This window comes from Aspergillus undulatus (genome assembly GCF_047715775.1).
Source record: "Aspergillus undulatus strain CBS 261.88 unplaced genomic scaffold BDV17scaffold_2, whole genome shotgun sequence".
NCBI classification, from domain to species: Eukaryota; Fungi; Ascomycota; class Eurotiomycetes; order Eurotiales; family Aspergillaceae; genus Aspergillus; species Aspergillus undulatus.
The window spans coordinates 1,202,697-1,216,451 of record NW_027396606.1 but is presented as its reverse complement, the minus strand read 5'-3'; the positions used below and the strand labels follow the sequence as shown (position 1 = coordinate 1,216,451).

General features: G+C 54.2%; 5 protein-coding genes across 5 annotated transcripts; 3 read left to right on the top strand and 2 right to left on the bottom strand.

The window, feature by feature from the left end:
- Window positions 1-182: 182 nt before the first annotated feature.
- Window positions 183-3,986, top strand: BDV17DRAFT_286837 (uncharacterized protein; the record flags this gene model as incomplete). Its single annotated transcript, XM_073761016.1, has 2 exons — window positions 183-479; window positions 537-3,986. The coding sequence occupies 2 exons, from the start codon at window positions 183-185 to the stop codon at window positions 3,984-3,986; spliced, it is 3,747 nt and encodes a 1,248-aa protein (XP_073620874.1).
- Window positions 3,987-4,660: 674 nt separating this feature from the next.
- On the top strand, window positions 4,661-6,556 carry BDV17DRAFT_73303 (uncharacterized protein). Its single transcript, XM_073765043.1, has 2 exons — window positions 4,661-5,270; window positions 5,354-6,556. Exons 1-2 carry the CDS (start codon window positions 4,866-4,868, stop codon window positions 6,413-6,415), a joined length of 1,467 nt encoding a protein of 488 aa, XP_073620873.1. The 5' UTR covers window positions 4,661-4,865; the 3' UTR covers window positions 6,416-6,556.
- A 516-nt stretch (window positions 6,557-7,072) lies between these two features.
- Window positions 7,073-8,578, bottom strand: BDV17DRAFT_298161 (zinc-dependent alcohol dehydrogenase; the record flags this gene model as incomplete). Its single annotated transcript, XM_073763630.1, has 4 exons — window positions 8,284-8,578; window positions 8,142-8,190; window positions 7,924-8,080; window positions 7,073-7,845 (listed from the first exon to the last, which is right to left on the bottom strand). The coding sequence occupies exons 1-4, from the start codon at window positions 8,406-8,408 to the stop codon at window positions 7,073-7,075; spliced, it is 1,104 nt and encodes a 367-aa protein (XP_073620872.1). The 5' UTR covers window positions 8,409-8,578.
- Window positions 8,579-9,357: 779 nt separating this feature from the next.
- BDV17DRAFT_286834 (uncharacterized protein) lies at window positions 9,358-10,519 on the top strand (the record flags this gene model as incomplete). The annotated part of the gene is made up of 2 exons (XM_073761015.1): window positions 9,358-10,021; window positions 10,101-10,519. 2 exons carry the CDS (start codon window positions 9,358-9,360, stop codon window positions 10,517-10,519), a joined length of 1,083 nt encoding a protein of 360 aa, XP_073620871.1.
- Window positions 10,520-10,765: 246 nt separating this feature from the next.
- On the bottom strand, window positions 10,766-13,600 carry BDV17DRAFT_73277 (RNP domain protein). The gene is made up of 10 exons (XM_073765042.1): window positions 13,526-13,600; window positions 12,580-13,114; window positions 12,426-12,478; window positions 12,288-12,295; window positions 12,138-12,231; window positions 11,956-12,081; window positions 11,827-11,878; window positions 11,294-11,715; window positions 11,090-11,243; window positions 10,766-11,037 (listed from the first exon to the last, which is right to left on the bottom strand). Exons 2-10 carry the CDS (start codon window positions 12,977-12,979, stop codon window positions 10,895-10,897), a joined length of 1,452 nt encoding a protein of 483 aa, XP_073620870.1. The 5' UTR covers window positions 12,980-13,114; window positions 13,526-13,600; the 3' UTR covers window positions 10,766-10,894.
- Between the last annotated feature and the right edge of the window lie 155 nt (window positions 13,601-13,755).

Sequence of the window (13,755 nt, the reverse complement as noted above, 5' to 3'; positions counted from 1 at the left end):
GTTTGTGCTTCATATTTGGGCCTATTCTTTGTCTTAAAGGCACCTTGCAAACGCCGGCCTCCCTTTTCTGTTCCTGAACCGTTCGCATCATCCTTCCCCGCACTGCGTCAACCATCAGGACCTCTCCTTACCTCTCTTTCGCGAAAGCGCATCTGCGCTATAACAGAGCTCGTGTTTAGACGATGTCAGGCTCAAATCAGTTCTCGAGCTCTCCTCGACATCCGATCTCCGCGCCCCCTCCTCCAGAATGGCGAGTTTCGGCAGCTCCCCCGCGACCACCAGGACGAGGACATTCCCCTAGCGGCCTCGCAAGCCCCCCACCACCGCCGCCGCCTGCTCCCCCTTTATACAACCCAAGCACTCATACTTATGGACCTAGCTATGGGCCGCCTCCGGGAAGTGCTGGAGTCAACACGGCGACATGGGGCGTGAATTACAATAGGCAGAATCACTTGCAGACGCCTCCGCCTCCGCTGCCTGTGAGTTTCAGTGCCGTGTAGAAGGATACAGCTCTTATGCTAATCATATGTATCTAGCCTCGCCCTTCAAGCGCCAATGGTCAGCAGTCAAACGTCGCATCCCCGGTCGTCACCTCTGCAAACCCGTACCAGCCTGCAGCAGTTGCACCGAGCTACGGGGGTCAGGAATATCATCAACAGTGGGCATCGGACCCTTCTTATGGGCATCAACAGCCTGCTACATCTGTACCACCCCCTCCACCTCCCCCGCCTCCACCGCCGCCGCCAGTCGATGAGACTAGTTACCAAGGCCATGCGCCTCCGTTGACGACCGGACCGCAAGCTCAGCAGACGTGGAATCAACCACCACCTCCCACCTATCCTGATATACCACCGAACCAATATTACCCCCCAAGTACTGGCCCTACTCAAAGCCCCCCTCCGGCTCATCCAACCGTGCCTCCTAGCCAGTACCACCCTCCACTTACCGTTCCCAGCCAGTCGAGCCCTCCTCCGGCGCAACCGGCGCCTGCCTATTACCGGAACTTTAATGCTCAGCCGACTTCTTACACTCCACCGGAGCCTTCATCTCAGTCTTCGGCGCCTGCTCCGCCCGTGCCTCCAAAAGCTAGCCCTTTAGTTATACCAACCGGTGCTTCTGCATTGGGCTTCGGTGGCCCATCTGATTGGGAGCACTTCTCCCCCGTCCCAGCAAACGTTGATGATGTGGCTGCTTTCAAGCCGAGAAGAGATCCTCCGGCACATGCCGCACATGAATCGCCCCCAATACACGAGGCTGGCCCTGCGAACGTGGCGTCAAACGCCCATTCTTCAGCCCCGTCGCTTTCTGACCCGGACTTCGGTAGACCAGCAGCAAGCGGAGAGACATCTCAGTATCATTCGACGCAGTCACCTATCAGCCCCGGCAGTCGTCATGACTTTCATCCATCTCCGCCCGCCAGGATGGACACAACGGGGTCAGAGTATACCACTGCATCTGTCATTGCCAACTCGGAAAACATTGATGGCATCATCGAGGCATGGAATAAGCCTATCTCGATGGACGACAGAGCGTCGTCGACACAGTTTAGTCCAAAAGTTGAAACACAACCCCTCTCTCCTCACATGACACCAAGCCCTAACGAGACTGCAGCAAAGCGGTCAGAATCCATAGAGCGTGGGAAAGAAGCACATCTTGACCAAGCAGGAAGTGTCAAAGGTTCTGTCAGCGAGTCTGTAAAGAAGACAGAGTCCCCAAGGCCGCCATCCAGACAAATGGATCGCTATGAGGATTTGGATTCCTGGTCGCAGTCATCTTTGGAGCGCTATGTTGCAATGCTGCGAACAGAAGCCGTCGCTGATTCTGATGAAGAACGTTTCAAGATCTTCACAACTTTTGTGGCCAAGGAAACGAAACTCCGTGAGATTCTCTACAGCATCGAGCATGAAACTGAAAATAGAGCTGCCGTGGGTTCCCCGCAGCAGCCGGCCGTCGCCGTAACTCCAGCAAAGGAACCCGAAGAAAGCAAACCTAAACCTACTCCAGACGAATCGGAGCTGATACCGGTAGAAACCGAAGAGGATTACTTCAAGCCCGCCAGTAAAGCGGACGACGTCGAGGACGTGGAGGAGGGTAGTTATAGTCCTGGCGGGCGCCCTATACTTCCCCGGCTTCACACTCCTGCGCCTGCACTTCATAGGTCAGCGTCGAATCCAGGAGGTCATGGATACAGTGCGAGCAACGCTGTTGCGGCTCATGCTTTGCGTTCTTCCACGGTGCCGCCACAAAATGACGAACCGAAGACACTGTATTCCCCTCTCACGACAAACCCTCCGCAGAGGATCTACACTCCGTTCCGCTACACTGAGGGCCCCCAGCGGGGCTCTGAAAAGCTAGAGATCAACCGCCCGGCGTATCAGGCGTATTCTGCTCTGCGACAAGCACAAGCTGAGAGCGGACGTGTGATGGCTGACTCGCTGACGCCAGCGCCGACTGAAGGTAACCATACTAGATCAGATTCTTCGACGTCGATCCCGAGAGACCCAGATGAGACATTTGTCGGTCTAATCAGGGAGAAGAGTGTGAACTATCGGAAGAAGCCCCCTCAGACTTCGACGCCACCGCCGCTACCGCCGTCGCTCCGGCAAGGTAAGCCGCCTGGCCCTGTTGAAGAGCTGCGTAACGTCACTTCATCGCCTGTCAATAAACAGTCAGAAAGCCTGTGGCACACAACCGTCAGGAAAGACTTGGAGAAGTTTCCAAATGATTTTGGTTTCGTGCGCGAGACGTTCAAGCCCTGGGAACTGGCCACCAAGGCTCGTAGGCAGAACCTAGATCTCGAGCGCGTCAGACGCCAGGAGGAGTCGGAAAGCCACATTGATGCGTTGTTCAATGGAAAAGAAATCGGATATGCGGATATCAACATCCTGGAGGAAGAGTTCCGTCAATCGGAAGCACGTACCCAACTTGAGGAAGAACGGTACGAACTCGAAGACTTCATCGTTAACGTGTTCCAACCAGTGGATAAGCGGCTGGAAGAAGAGATCTCAACCCTCCAAGTCCATTATGACTCCGCGCTCAGCCAGCTCGACCGCGACAACAGCAACAAGGACGAAGGCGCAGACAAGCACAGCATCTCACACACCATGAAAATTGTCAATGAGATCCACCACAGACTGGAAATGCGCCACCACAAGCGTCTAGAAATCGCTCTTGACCGCGAACGCCGCCGCAAAAAGGCCGAGCGTCGGCCCCTCGTCTTCATGGGCGACTCGGCCGCCCTGAAAAAGCTAGACAACGACTTCGACTCCATGGAAAGGCGCAACATCCTCGAAGCCGCACAGGCGCGCGACGACCGCGCAAACAAACTCATGGATCTCTTCGACGACGCAATCATGCTCGGCCTCGGCGAGAACCAAAGCCTCCTCGACGACCTCTCCTCCAAAATCAACAAGGTCGACGAATCCGCAATTCGCACCTCGGGCCTTCCCGACGCCGAAATCGAACAGATCCTCAAATCAGTCCATAGTCTCGTCGAATACGCCCGTCACGACTCAGAGGCCATCCTGCACTCTTTCGGCATCGCCGACTCAGCCCTCAACAACGCAGACTACAGCGTCTCCGTCGCAGAAGCGCGCTACGCAAACGCAGAACCAGACGTCTTCCGGCAACTCGAAGCCGAGAAGAAGAAAGAGGACGCAAAGATCCAGGATAGTATCCGTGACAAACTGCAGAGTGTGCGCGTGGGCCCGGCGAAGATCACAGAGGCCATCAACGCTGCGTTGAGGGTGCTCGGGAAAACGGAGTTCTCTCCTGATCAGCCCGTTCCCAAGGCGAAGGATGTTATCCCCGCTAGTCAGCTGTATGATGTCTCGCTGCCTAATCTTGTGCGACCTGCCAGTGCGATTGGGATTGCGGCGAGGAAGATGGACGGCGACCCCGAGCATCGGGAACGGCTGAGAAAGGCTTTGGAGGATGCGAAGAAGCGGAATGCGGCAAGATTGCCGGCTGCTGTGCCGGAGGAGTAGTAACGAACGGGTTTTGTTCGAGTCGGAATTAGTGTATACTGTTCTGTTATGAGTTACGAATTTCTTTACTCATATTCTATACCCTTTACCTTTTGGCGATGCAGTTGCCTCTGTTGTCTTTTGCGTCTCAGTATAGATGGTTAGGGCTCTAGCATATAATAGTCGATACGCGTTTAAATCCAAGGATAACCCTTCCACAAACCTTCTACAGACTAATCAGGCTCATTTTTCAAGAGCTGAATGGCCAAGGACCAAGTTCGTCGCAATAATGAAGCTTCCCAAGTATGGACCGCGCCGCCCGTGCCACAACCAGACCATCTCGAGACAGCCTCAACACTCAACTCGAGTACGCCCTGCTGCGGCAAGAGTACCACACTCTCCACGTCACTCGCCAAACCTTTTTATGTCTTTCATCTATCTAAGCGCGCGGATACCTCCGAGTCTTCTTTGATTTTCCTAGGTACCTGACTCGAACCACTCAGCTCTGTCGTCATGCGGCACCGGCACCGTCTTGTCCATGGGGAAAACCACAACCACAAGCCTCCATGTGCACCAACACACAGACACCGCAGTCTGAACACCCAACCAGAACGTCTGTGCCTCTCTCAGCCGCCCAACGGACATGCCGTGACTGTTCAGCTTTGAGCCCCTCGTATGAATGGGAGGGTGGTCGAAGACGAAGAGTGAAAACGGCCTGCAGACCCGCATGATGGCCCGGTTGTTTGGTTCGAGCTATAGCTTGGTTGATAGTTGGTCCGGGCGAGTCCACCGAAAACCAAACCCTACGATTTACGGTTTACCAGACTTGGAGCTCAACGTGCCTGTCCTTCTCTGCTCTTAGCTCTGCTTGCTGCTTCTGAGCTGCAGCTGCTCGTATCGATGTCGACGCCCACGGGGCAGTTCTCTGGTCTTTCGATTCGTGGCCCCGCTGGGACGGACACAGATACAGCGTCGGATATAGGGACTGCTTCTGCGAGCGGTGGGTCGATGATGGCGAGAGGGAGAAGGACGGATCTTTCCGCCGTCAAGACGTCTTCGGGCCTCGTCTACGACTTTCGAAGCTCGGGACTCGATCGTGAGACAGAGGCCAGAGCGCTGCTGGGGCTGACGACGGATTTTGAGGTGCTGTTTTGTGGGCGGGAGGAGGGGGGTTATGAGTTTGTTTTTGGTGAGAGGGTCAGGGTGAGGATGGACATCGACGAAGATGAGGACGAAGATGGTGATTATACGTGCTCTTGTGCGGCGTTTCGAGGGGTGAATGATGTCGCGTGTCAGCATATCTTTGTGAGTTATTTTCGCTGCTTCCGGTCAAAGCTTGCCTTGCTGTTGAAGAGGCTTCAGGCTTGCTAACTGGTTCTTGAATATAGTGGCTTCTCGACCAGCTCCGAGGTCAATTAGTCTCTGCCCCTCCGACCCCCTCCAGGATCCTACTATCGAGCGATGGACACGCAAAGGGCTTCCCGCGAGTCGAACACCTTCTCTCCGATCCCAACGCGACTACAACACTCGAAGTGCTAGCGGAACAATTAGACTGGCCGTACCTCCGGTCCGCTGCGGAAGAGGGTGGTATGAGTCGGGCGCAGAGGATGCGGGACATCCTTTCAGCATTCAGCACCTCGGTCCTCCCCGAAGAATTTCGTTTGGACCTTGCCGAGGACGAAGAACAAACGGGGCGTCGGTCCGGGAGGAGAGTGAGGGCACGGACACCAGAGCAATGTGTTGTGCAGGGGGACTTCGAAGCCACGCTCTTCCGGCTCGCCGTTCATGACGATAACGTTTTCGCGAGCCTGTGCAAGGCAATGCCGCCCGGTGCTTGTGCAGCGATTTATTTTGACAAGGTGCTCGAGCGGTCGAGGAAAGCTCTGGCGGCATTTGATAAGGACTGTCAGACACTCAAGCCTGGGAGCAGGGAGGGCGAAACGAGCCTAGACACCATTCTCGAAACCCTAACCACAACCGCTTCCAACATTCATAGGAACATTTCCGGCCGCGCCCCTCACGGTCTCCAAGGTGCTGCAAAGGCCCTGACCATCCTCCTCGAAGACATCAGCACGCGGAACAAAGACGCCCTAGCCGGAAACCGATACGGCCGGGTTTCATTCTCCACCGAGTCCTCTTCGTCCGACGAAGACGAAGACGACCGCAACCTCTACCACCAGCTCATCGGTTCTTCGGACGACGATGACGGAAACGGACACTTCTGTCTCGATGCACTGGCAGATATTCCGGGCGAGGATCTATCCATCTTCAAGGAAAGGTTGGAGGCCGTTTTGCATAGAGTGGAGGTGAATCGGGCGCCGAGAGGATTCATTGTGAAATTGGCGGGGATTGTCCGGGCCGCGGAGAAGGGCTCCATTGTGGCTAGGAAACGTGGTGGGAGGAGTTCGACTGGCGAAGGAGAGGCCGGAAGGAGAAAGAGGGTTAGGTAATGTGACTCAGGTTACCCAGGTGGTAGTTCTGTCTTGTTATATGAAAGATTTTGTTGCAGACTAGCTCGAGGGCAGCTGCTGGACGGCTGTTCAAGTATATACATGCATTTACCTACTTACATATCAATTCCTTTAACTTACCTATGTTTGCGCTGCACGCTCAACTGTAGGCACTCCAGGAAATGATCGACGGAAGGAGCAACCGACCCTTTCGTTTAGGTTTGGGAAGGTGCGATTGACTGCCCGTGATGCGGCGCTGCGAATGAACAGTCGGCGTCGATCACCTTGTTGTGCTTTGCCTTCCGTGACCTAATGTCTAGCCCGGTTCAGTTTCTCAGTAGTACAGTATTTACATGTCTCTAGCGGATCACGGTACCTCTGCGGCTCGAGCTGTAGACCCACTAGGGCTATGGAGTCGCCATCATTGCGTTTACTTTCCTTGATCGTATCTTCTTGTAGTCAGTGGTTCAGCTGTCTTCATCTGACTGCTCGGATCCTAGTTTCTGAGGTAGTGCAGTGAACACCTGGTTGAGACTGGTGAGTCCGTCCCTTTTGGAGCCTACGTGGCCCATGGAGAAGAACACCAAAAGTACAGATGTCAATAAGTTATAACATTGAAGGCTAGTTACATACATTCGTCATGATACACCGATTAGACTAAGAGAGATCCAAAACAACCCTACCCTGCAACGTCCCACTCTCCATCTCCCTAAAGACCTCCGTAAGCTTATCCATCTTTTCCTCTCTGAAATGTGCCTTGATCACGCCCCGACTCGCAAACTCCATTGTCTCAATTGCCTCCGTCCGATTACCCACCGCGGAGCCCGTGATGTTCAAGTGCTTGCCAATGAACAGGCCTGGGTACGCGCTGCCTACAGCCTGCGGTTCATGCTCGGGAATACCAACGCATACGGCTGTGCCGTTGTAACGTAGGAATAGAAGAGACTGGGCATAGGCAATGTTAGAGGCTGTGCAGACGACGACGGCGTGCGCGCCGAGCCCCTTCGTCGTGAGGCTCTTGACATGTGAAGAGATGGCCTCGAATCTATCGTCTGTTGGGAACTTGGTGATATCGACGAAATGTTCGGCGCCTGACGCCTTGACTAGTTCTTCCTTGCTCCCGTGGTCGACGCCGATAACGCGCAGGCCCATCCCCTTTGCTGCGATTTGGACGGCTAGATGGCCGAGTCCACCGCCGGCGCCGGAGATGACGATCCATTGGCCTGGTTGGGCTTTTGAGCGCTTGAGGGAGGCGTAGACGGTTACGCCGGCGCAGAGGAGGGGCGCTGCTTCGGCGGATGGGAGGCCGTCAGGGATCGGCGTTACATATTGCGCGGGGCCGAGGACGTATTGCTGGAATGTTCCGGGGGTGTAGTAGCCTGAGACTTTCTGGTTGAAGCAGAGGCCGTCGGCGCCGTCCTGACAGGGGGCTTTGGGTGGCCGTTAGTATTTGCTGATAAGGTATATGCAGACTGGGTGTTAAGGCCCCGTGGTGTGTAGGTACGTACCGCATTGCCCGCAGGCGCTGGAAATCCACTTGATACCGACTCTATCTCCGACCTTTAGCCCTGATGCTTCGGCGCCTGCACCGAGCTTCACCACCTTTCCGACGCCCTCGTGGCCACCGACTTGTCCAGGCTGAGTAGGGTAAGGCAGGATTTTCCACTATGATGTGTCAGCGGTCGAACGCGGACCGTGAGGACGAAGCTTGAGTTAGGATACATACTGTATTGGTCATGACACCGAAGTCTGAATGGCATACGCCGGAGTGAGTGCTATACAAAAAACTTGTTAGCCTCGGTATTGACAAGAAACACGAACCAAAGCATGTATGACACGTCGATCTCCTCAAATTGGTTCTTACTCACAGATTGATCAAGACCTCATTAGCACCTGGTTCAGGAACATCCAGCTCCACGACCTTAGTCGAGACAGTGCCTGGGGCATCATAGATAACAGCTTTTTGCTTCTTGGGAATTTCTGGAGCCGCCATATTGATAGATCCGACCTCGTCTTATGTTGCAACAAGGTTGACTGACGTATGTATGTAGTAGACCGTTTCGACCAGATATACGCAAAGCAGTAGACAAGCGCGCAACGCAAAGGAAAAGAAATCCCAAGGCGACAGTTCGTCCTTCTTAATGGATTCCAGCGCCTCCTCGTGCAGCATTGCCAAGTCGACAATCATCCAGTTCCGACCATTGCGCCCAAACAGGAGGCCGAATATGTGGATGCGGGGAACGCGATCTCCGCTCGGGGAGGGGTTGGCCCCGTTGCAAGCTGCAACAAGAGGAAACGCAGTGGAGCAATTCGACAGCTCCAGGCTTGTGGGTTTCAGGCTTTCAGCATAATACAGATAGAACTGAACGTGAGCTCGTGTTGTCCAATCATGGTTGGTTTGAGGGGTGAATGACCGAGGAGCTCTGGATCCCCGCCTCGGCTACGGTAGATGCGTTTATTGCTTCGCGGCATTGGATGTGTTTCGAAGAGGTATAGGTCATTTCTGATGAGACTCATAGTGCGGGATTTGACCGAATTTGGCTGACATCGCTTGTTTAAGACGGAATCGACGCGGAACTGTGGTATGAGTGAAGTACTCAAGGAGAGGGGGGAGAAATGCGGGGTTGACGAAGGAGAGGAAGAAGAGAGCAACCTTAGGTCATGCCCCCAACAAGCAAATTTCTGCTTTTATATCGACTCAACTGAGTACCCTGATATTTTGGTCTCTCAAGTGTGCTCAAGAGGTACTTATGTACCCATAACAGCCAAGCACGATGCCCTTCGTCACTTCGGTCTAAAAACACCCGACGGGTAAATTCATTACGAATTTACCCCCGACTGCTCCCCATATATCTCATCCTGTGACTCTCAAGATGTCCAGCCAAAATCCCCCTCAAAACCTTCACATACAAGCTTCTGATTGATAAAGGCAAGCCTTCATCATGGCTACCCGCATCCCAATCGTGGACTCCCACATCCACCTATTTCCGGAATCCCACCTGCCCACATTAGCCTGGTACAGTCCCTCCGAGTCCGGCCCCCTCAACTCTTCCCATTCAATCGAGCAATACCGGACCGCAACAAAAGAAACCCCCAGTCTCCGCGGCTTCATCTTCCTCGAAACAGACCGTCTCTCATCCGTCGAAGAATCAGGGCAAGACAAGCAAAAGCAAAAGCACGGCTGGGCCCACGCCCTAGACGAAGTCTCCTTCCTCGCGCGCATCGCCAGCGGAACGCCCATAGCAGGCGAAGGCCACGCGCCCGAGGATCGCGCTCTCGTACTGGGTATTGTCCCCTGGGCACCTGTGCCCGGTGGACCAGGGGTGCTGGAGCGGTATATGGCGCTCGTGAAGGAACGAGCGGGATCAGCCGATGTCTGGAGCAAGATCCGGGGAGTGCGGTACCTGGTTCAGGATAAGCCGTCCAGCGTGGTGCTGCAGCCTGGATTTATTGAGGGGTTGAAGTGGCTGGGGAGGCGGGGGCTGACGTTTGATTTGGGTGTTGATGCGAGGCAGGGTGGGATCTGGCAGTTGGTGGAGGCGAGGGAGATGTTGGGGAGGGTGTTTGCGGGGGTTGATGAGGGGGATAGGGTGAGGGTTGTGATTAGTATGTTTCGCTGCTTGTCTTTACCTACTCATGCTATGGTTTCCTGTGGCAGCTGACCAGTGATGCTTCTCGGATGTAGACCATCTCTGTAAACCAAACCTCCGTCTCCAGGACTCAATAACCACCCATCCGGATTTCCTGCATTGGAAGACTCACGTCACAGCAATGGCCCAGCACCCAACAATATACATGAAACTCTCCGGCGCCTTCTCCGAGCTTCCTCCTCTCTCGCCAGATTCCGAGCCAGATGTTGCCAATCTAGTTGACGCCCTGCAGCCGTGGACGGATGTTGTCTTTGACGTCTTCGGGCCTGAGAGAGTGATGTTTGGCTCGGACTGGCCGGTTTGTAATATTGGTGGTGGTGGTGGGAATGGGGTGACTTGGGGACGTTGGAAGCGTGTTGTTGAGGGTGTTTTGGAACGGAGGGGGTTGAGTGAGGAGCAGAGGAGGGGGGTTTGGGGGGGAGTTGCTGTGAGAGCTTATGGGGTGAGGATATAATCTTTTGCCCGGTGTTAGGAAGGTACGAATGAGAGATGCGATAAGTGAGCAGCGCTATCTGTAGAAATGCTGGGAAAAAAGGTGTAGAGATCAAAGTAGTAGACGAGCCACATATCATCCATACTAGTAACTATCACCAAATGATGTTCACTTAATGTTCACAAACATGCTATATGACCCACTTATCTCACAAGCTGTCCCTCAAGGAAAGCGAGTGTCAGATGGGCAGATACATTGCAACGCGAACGATGAACATTTCAAAGACAGATCATGACAACCCGATAAACAATCCAGTGGCGAGAAGCACTTTCGTGGACTTTTTTTCGGACCCTCGAGTCACCTCGAAGGAAATAAAACACGGAGAACACGCTAGGATTACATGATATCACCCTGGGTAATTCCACCAGTGGGAGCATCATCCATTGCGTCGCCCTGACCACCCGGGGGACCAGGGTTCAGGTACTTGACAAAGGTGATGCCAAGGGGTCGACCGCCGTACTGGTAACCGGTGAACTTGGCTGTAGTGCGTTAGTATGATCTGGACAATATAGGGCGGAAACCGATGCTTACCAATGGAAGTCTCCGCGGTGTCAGCACTATCAAACTGGACGACACCAGTGCCACGAGAGCGACCATTAGGCTCATACTGAATCTCAGCACGGTCAACCTTTCCAATAGTCGAGAATAGATCCACCAAGTCATCATTGCATGTGGACCAGGGCAGCTGTTGCGAGTCAGTGATGTAATCAAACTGTCTGCCTCTCATATACTTACGTTGCGAACATAGATCACATCACTCTTTTCACCACCAGAGGTAGCGAAATCGGTGAATGGATTAGGAGGCACCGAAGCACCGCCCTCGAAGGCAGGTCCAGTGGGAGGACCACCATAGCCGCCACCGCCAAAGCCCCCGCGGAAGCCACCTCCAAAGCCGCCACGGCCGCCGAAGCCTCCACGACCACCGAAACCACCGCGGCCACCGAAGCCACCGCCAAAGCCACCGCGCATGCCCGGCCCTGAGCCTGCAAAGCGGTCTTCACGGACCTCGAGGTTACGGCCCTGCCAATCATAGCCGTTGAACTGCTGGATAGCATTGCGGGCATCATCGGGCGATTCAAACGCAACAATACCAGAGCCCTTGGGACGTCCGGAAGCATCGGTGTGAACATCGGCACGGATAACGGTTCCTTGCTGAGCTGTAGCAAATGTGAGGGTTAACATCGAACTGAGTTTTTGAGAGGGAAAAAGGGTAGACGACAGGGAACAACTTAAGTTGTTCAGTGCGAAACCTGACATCTTGAGCTTACCTGCTTGGCGGAAAAGATCCTTCAAGTCTTGCCAGCCAACGTTGAAAGGAAGCTAAAGATCGCGAGTACATCAATAAACATGCCCTCGCAATGGCATCAAATGATAGTCAAACGGGATGGAAAGCATACGTTTGAAACGTAGAGCTGTCGGCCGCCGCCGCCAGGACCACCACCGTAACCGAACCCACCGCGGCCGGGGCCACCAAAGTCTCCACGAGCAGGGCCACCCGAGAAACGAGGCTCAGGCTCTCGGTCCTATGAGTGAAAGAGTGTCAGCTTCTCTTCGAGCTGAGGGGGAAAGGAGAGCGTACCTCGCGGACGTAGACTAGCCGCCCCATGAGATTCTGGTTACTGAGCGTGTTGACAGCGTTTTGCGCTTGCTCCCTGGTTGCGTATTCCACAATCCTGACGAATGGTCAGCTTCTATACTGGAAGGGCATAGACGACGGCGCATGACTTACCCGCATCCCTACAATAATCCCGGACAGCCAGGCCCGACCCGTCAACCCAAACAGTCCAAGCAATCGAACCAACGGGGGTGAAAACAAGAAACCAGAAACAAAAAGAAAAGAACCATCACGCTACGCATTGGCGCCCACCTTCGACATTCCATTGGGAAGAAGCAAGACGTCGGCAAAGATAACTTCTCCAGCTGTAAGGACGGCGCGGAAAGAGAATCCCCCAAAGTCAGCCACGGATTCCAATCCCATAAAAATGTTCATCGCACTGCCAGTACGATATGACCCTGCTCACCCTGTCTCATAAAGTCTTTAAGATGATGCCACTTGACATCGTAGGAGAGGTTCCCAACATAGACCCGGCGGTCCTGTTGGGAAGAGTCGCGCACGGATTGCATCATTTGTTCTTTGGCGACAGCACGATCCTCAAATGATCTAGGCGGAGGCGGATAACTACCACCTCGTCCACTGTATCCCGAGCCTGAATGACCTCCTGATGGGCCTTGGGCAGTACTCATAGGAGAGCGAGAACGGCGATCGATGCGGCGGTAATCGTCACGATCACGACTGCGGGTGCGACTGCGTGACGAGTACGAGCGGCGACTGCGTCGAGGACTGCGAGATCGACGACGGGGGGAACGGGACCTCTCACGCTGCGCGCGGTCAGTATCGTATTCGTAGTCTCCGTAAGGCATCGACACAGCAAAGAAGGGCGTATGAATTGAAAAGAAGAAGAAAGAAAATCAAAGGAAATGATCGAGGTGGGAAGGGCCAGGGTTATGTGAATGTGAATGACTTGTAAGTTGAAGCTGCGAGTCTGCGGCATCGATCTGCGCAACGTGAACCTTGGGTGCGCGATTTCGGAGTACAGTCATGTGACCGGAACGGGGCGGGGCCCGCGCAGGAGCTCCTTCCGACCTCAAAGAGGACCCGGGGGATAGGGCGCATCCGAGGCGGCCCTAGCGTGGAGGTTCCAAACTGGCCATACAAGTGCAACAAAGGAATAACCACACAGTGGACAGGCAGCGAACAAGGGATGATGGGGCCTCATGCCGCCAATGTGCGCCGAATGAGGCTTTCAAAGGGTCATCCCGAGCACCAAGCCGCCTTCTAGGCCCATGACGCTGAACAGCCAGTAGAGAGAGGTGGAGGAGCTATCGCAATGCCCGAGACAGGAACAGAACGAATTTTGGATAACAGAAAACTTGCCAAGGGAGACGAAAGGAAAAGCTGCAACTTACTTGGTATGGTCGATAGACGTCGGCTGAAGATCGCTTTAAGTGTGAGCCACAGGTCTAGTGCGTTCTAACACGAAACAACGTATTGATAGCAGGATGAGAATAAGAACGGTGGAAATGGAGTGGTAAGAATAAATCGCACACACGACACCAGTAAGAAAAAAGCAGAGGAGAGGAGGGGAAGAAGAGGAGGAAGGGAAGAAAAGGATCAAGGGCAATGAGGAGAACAGCGA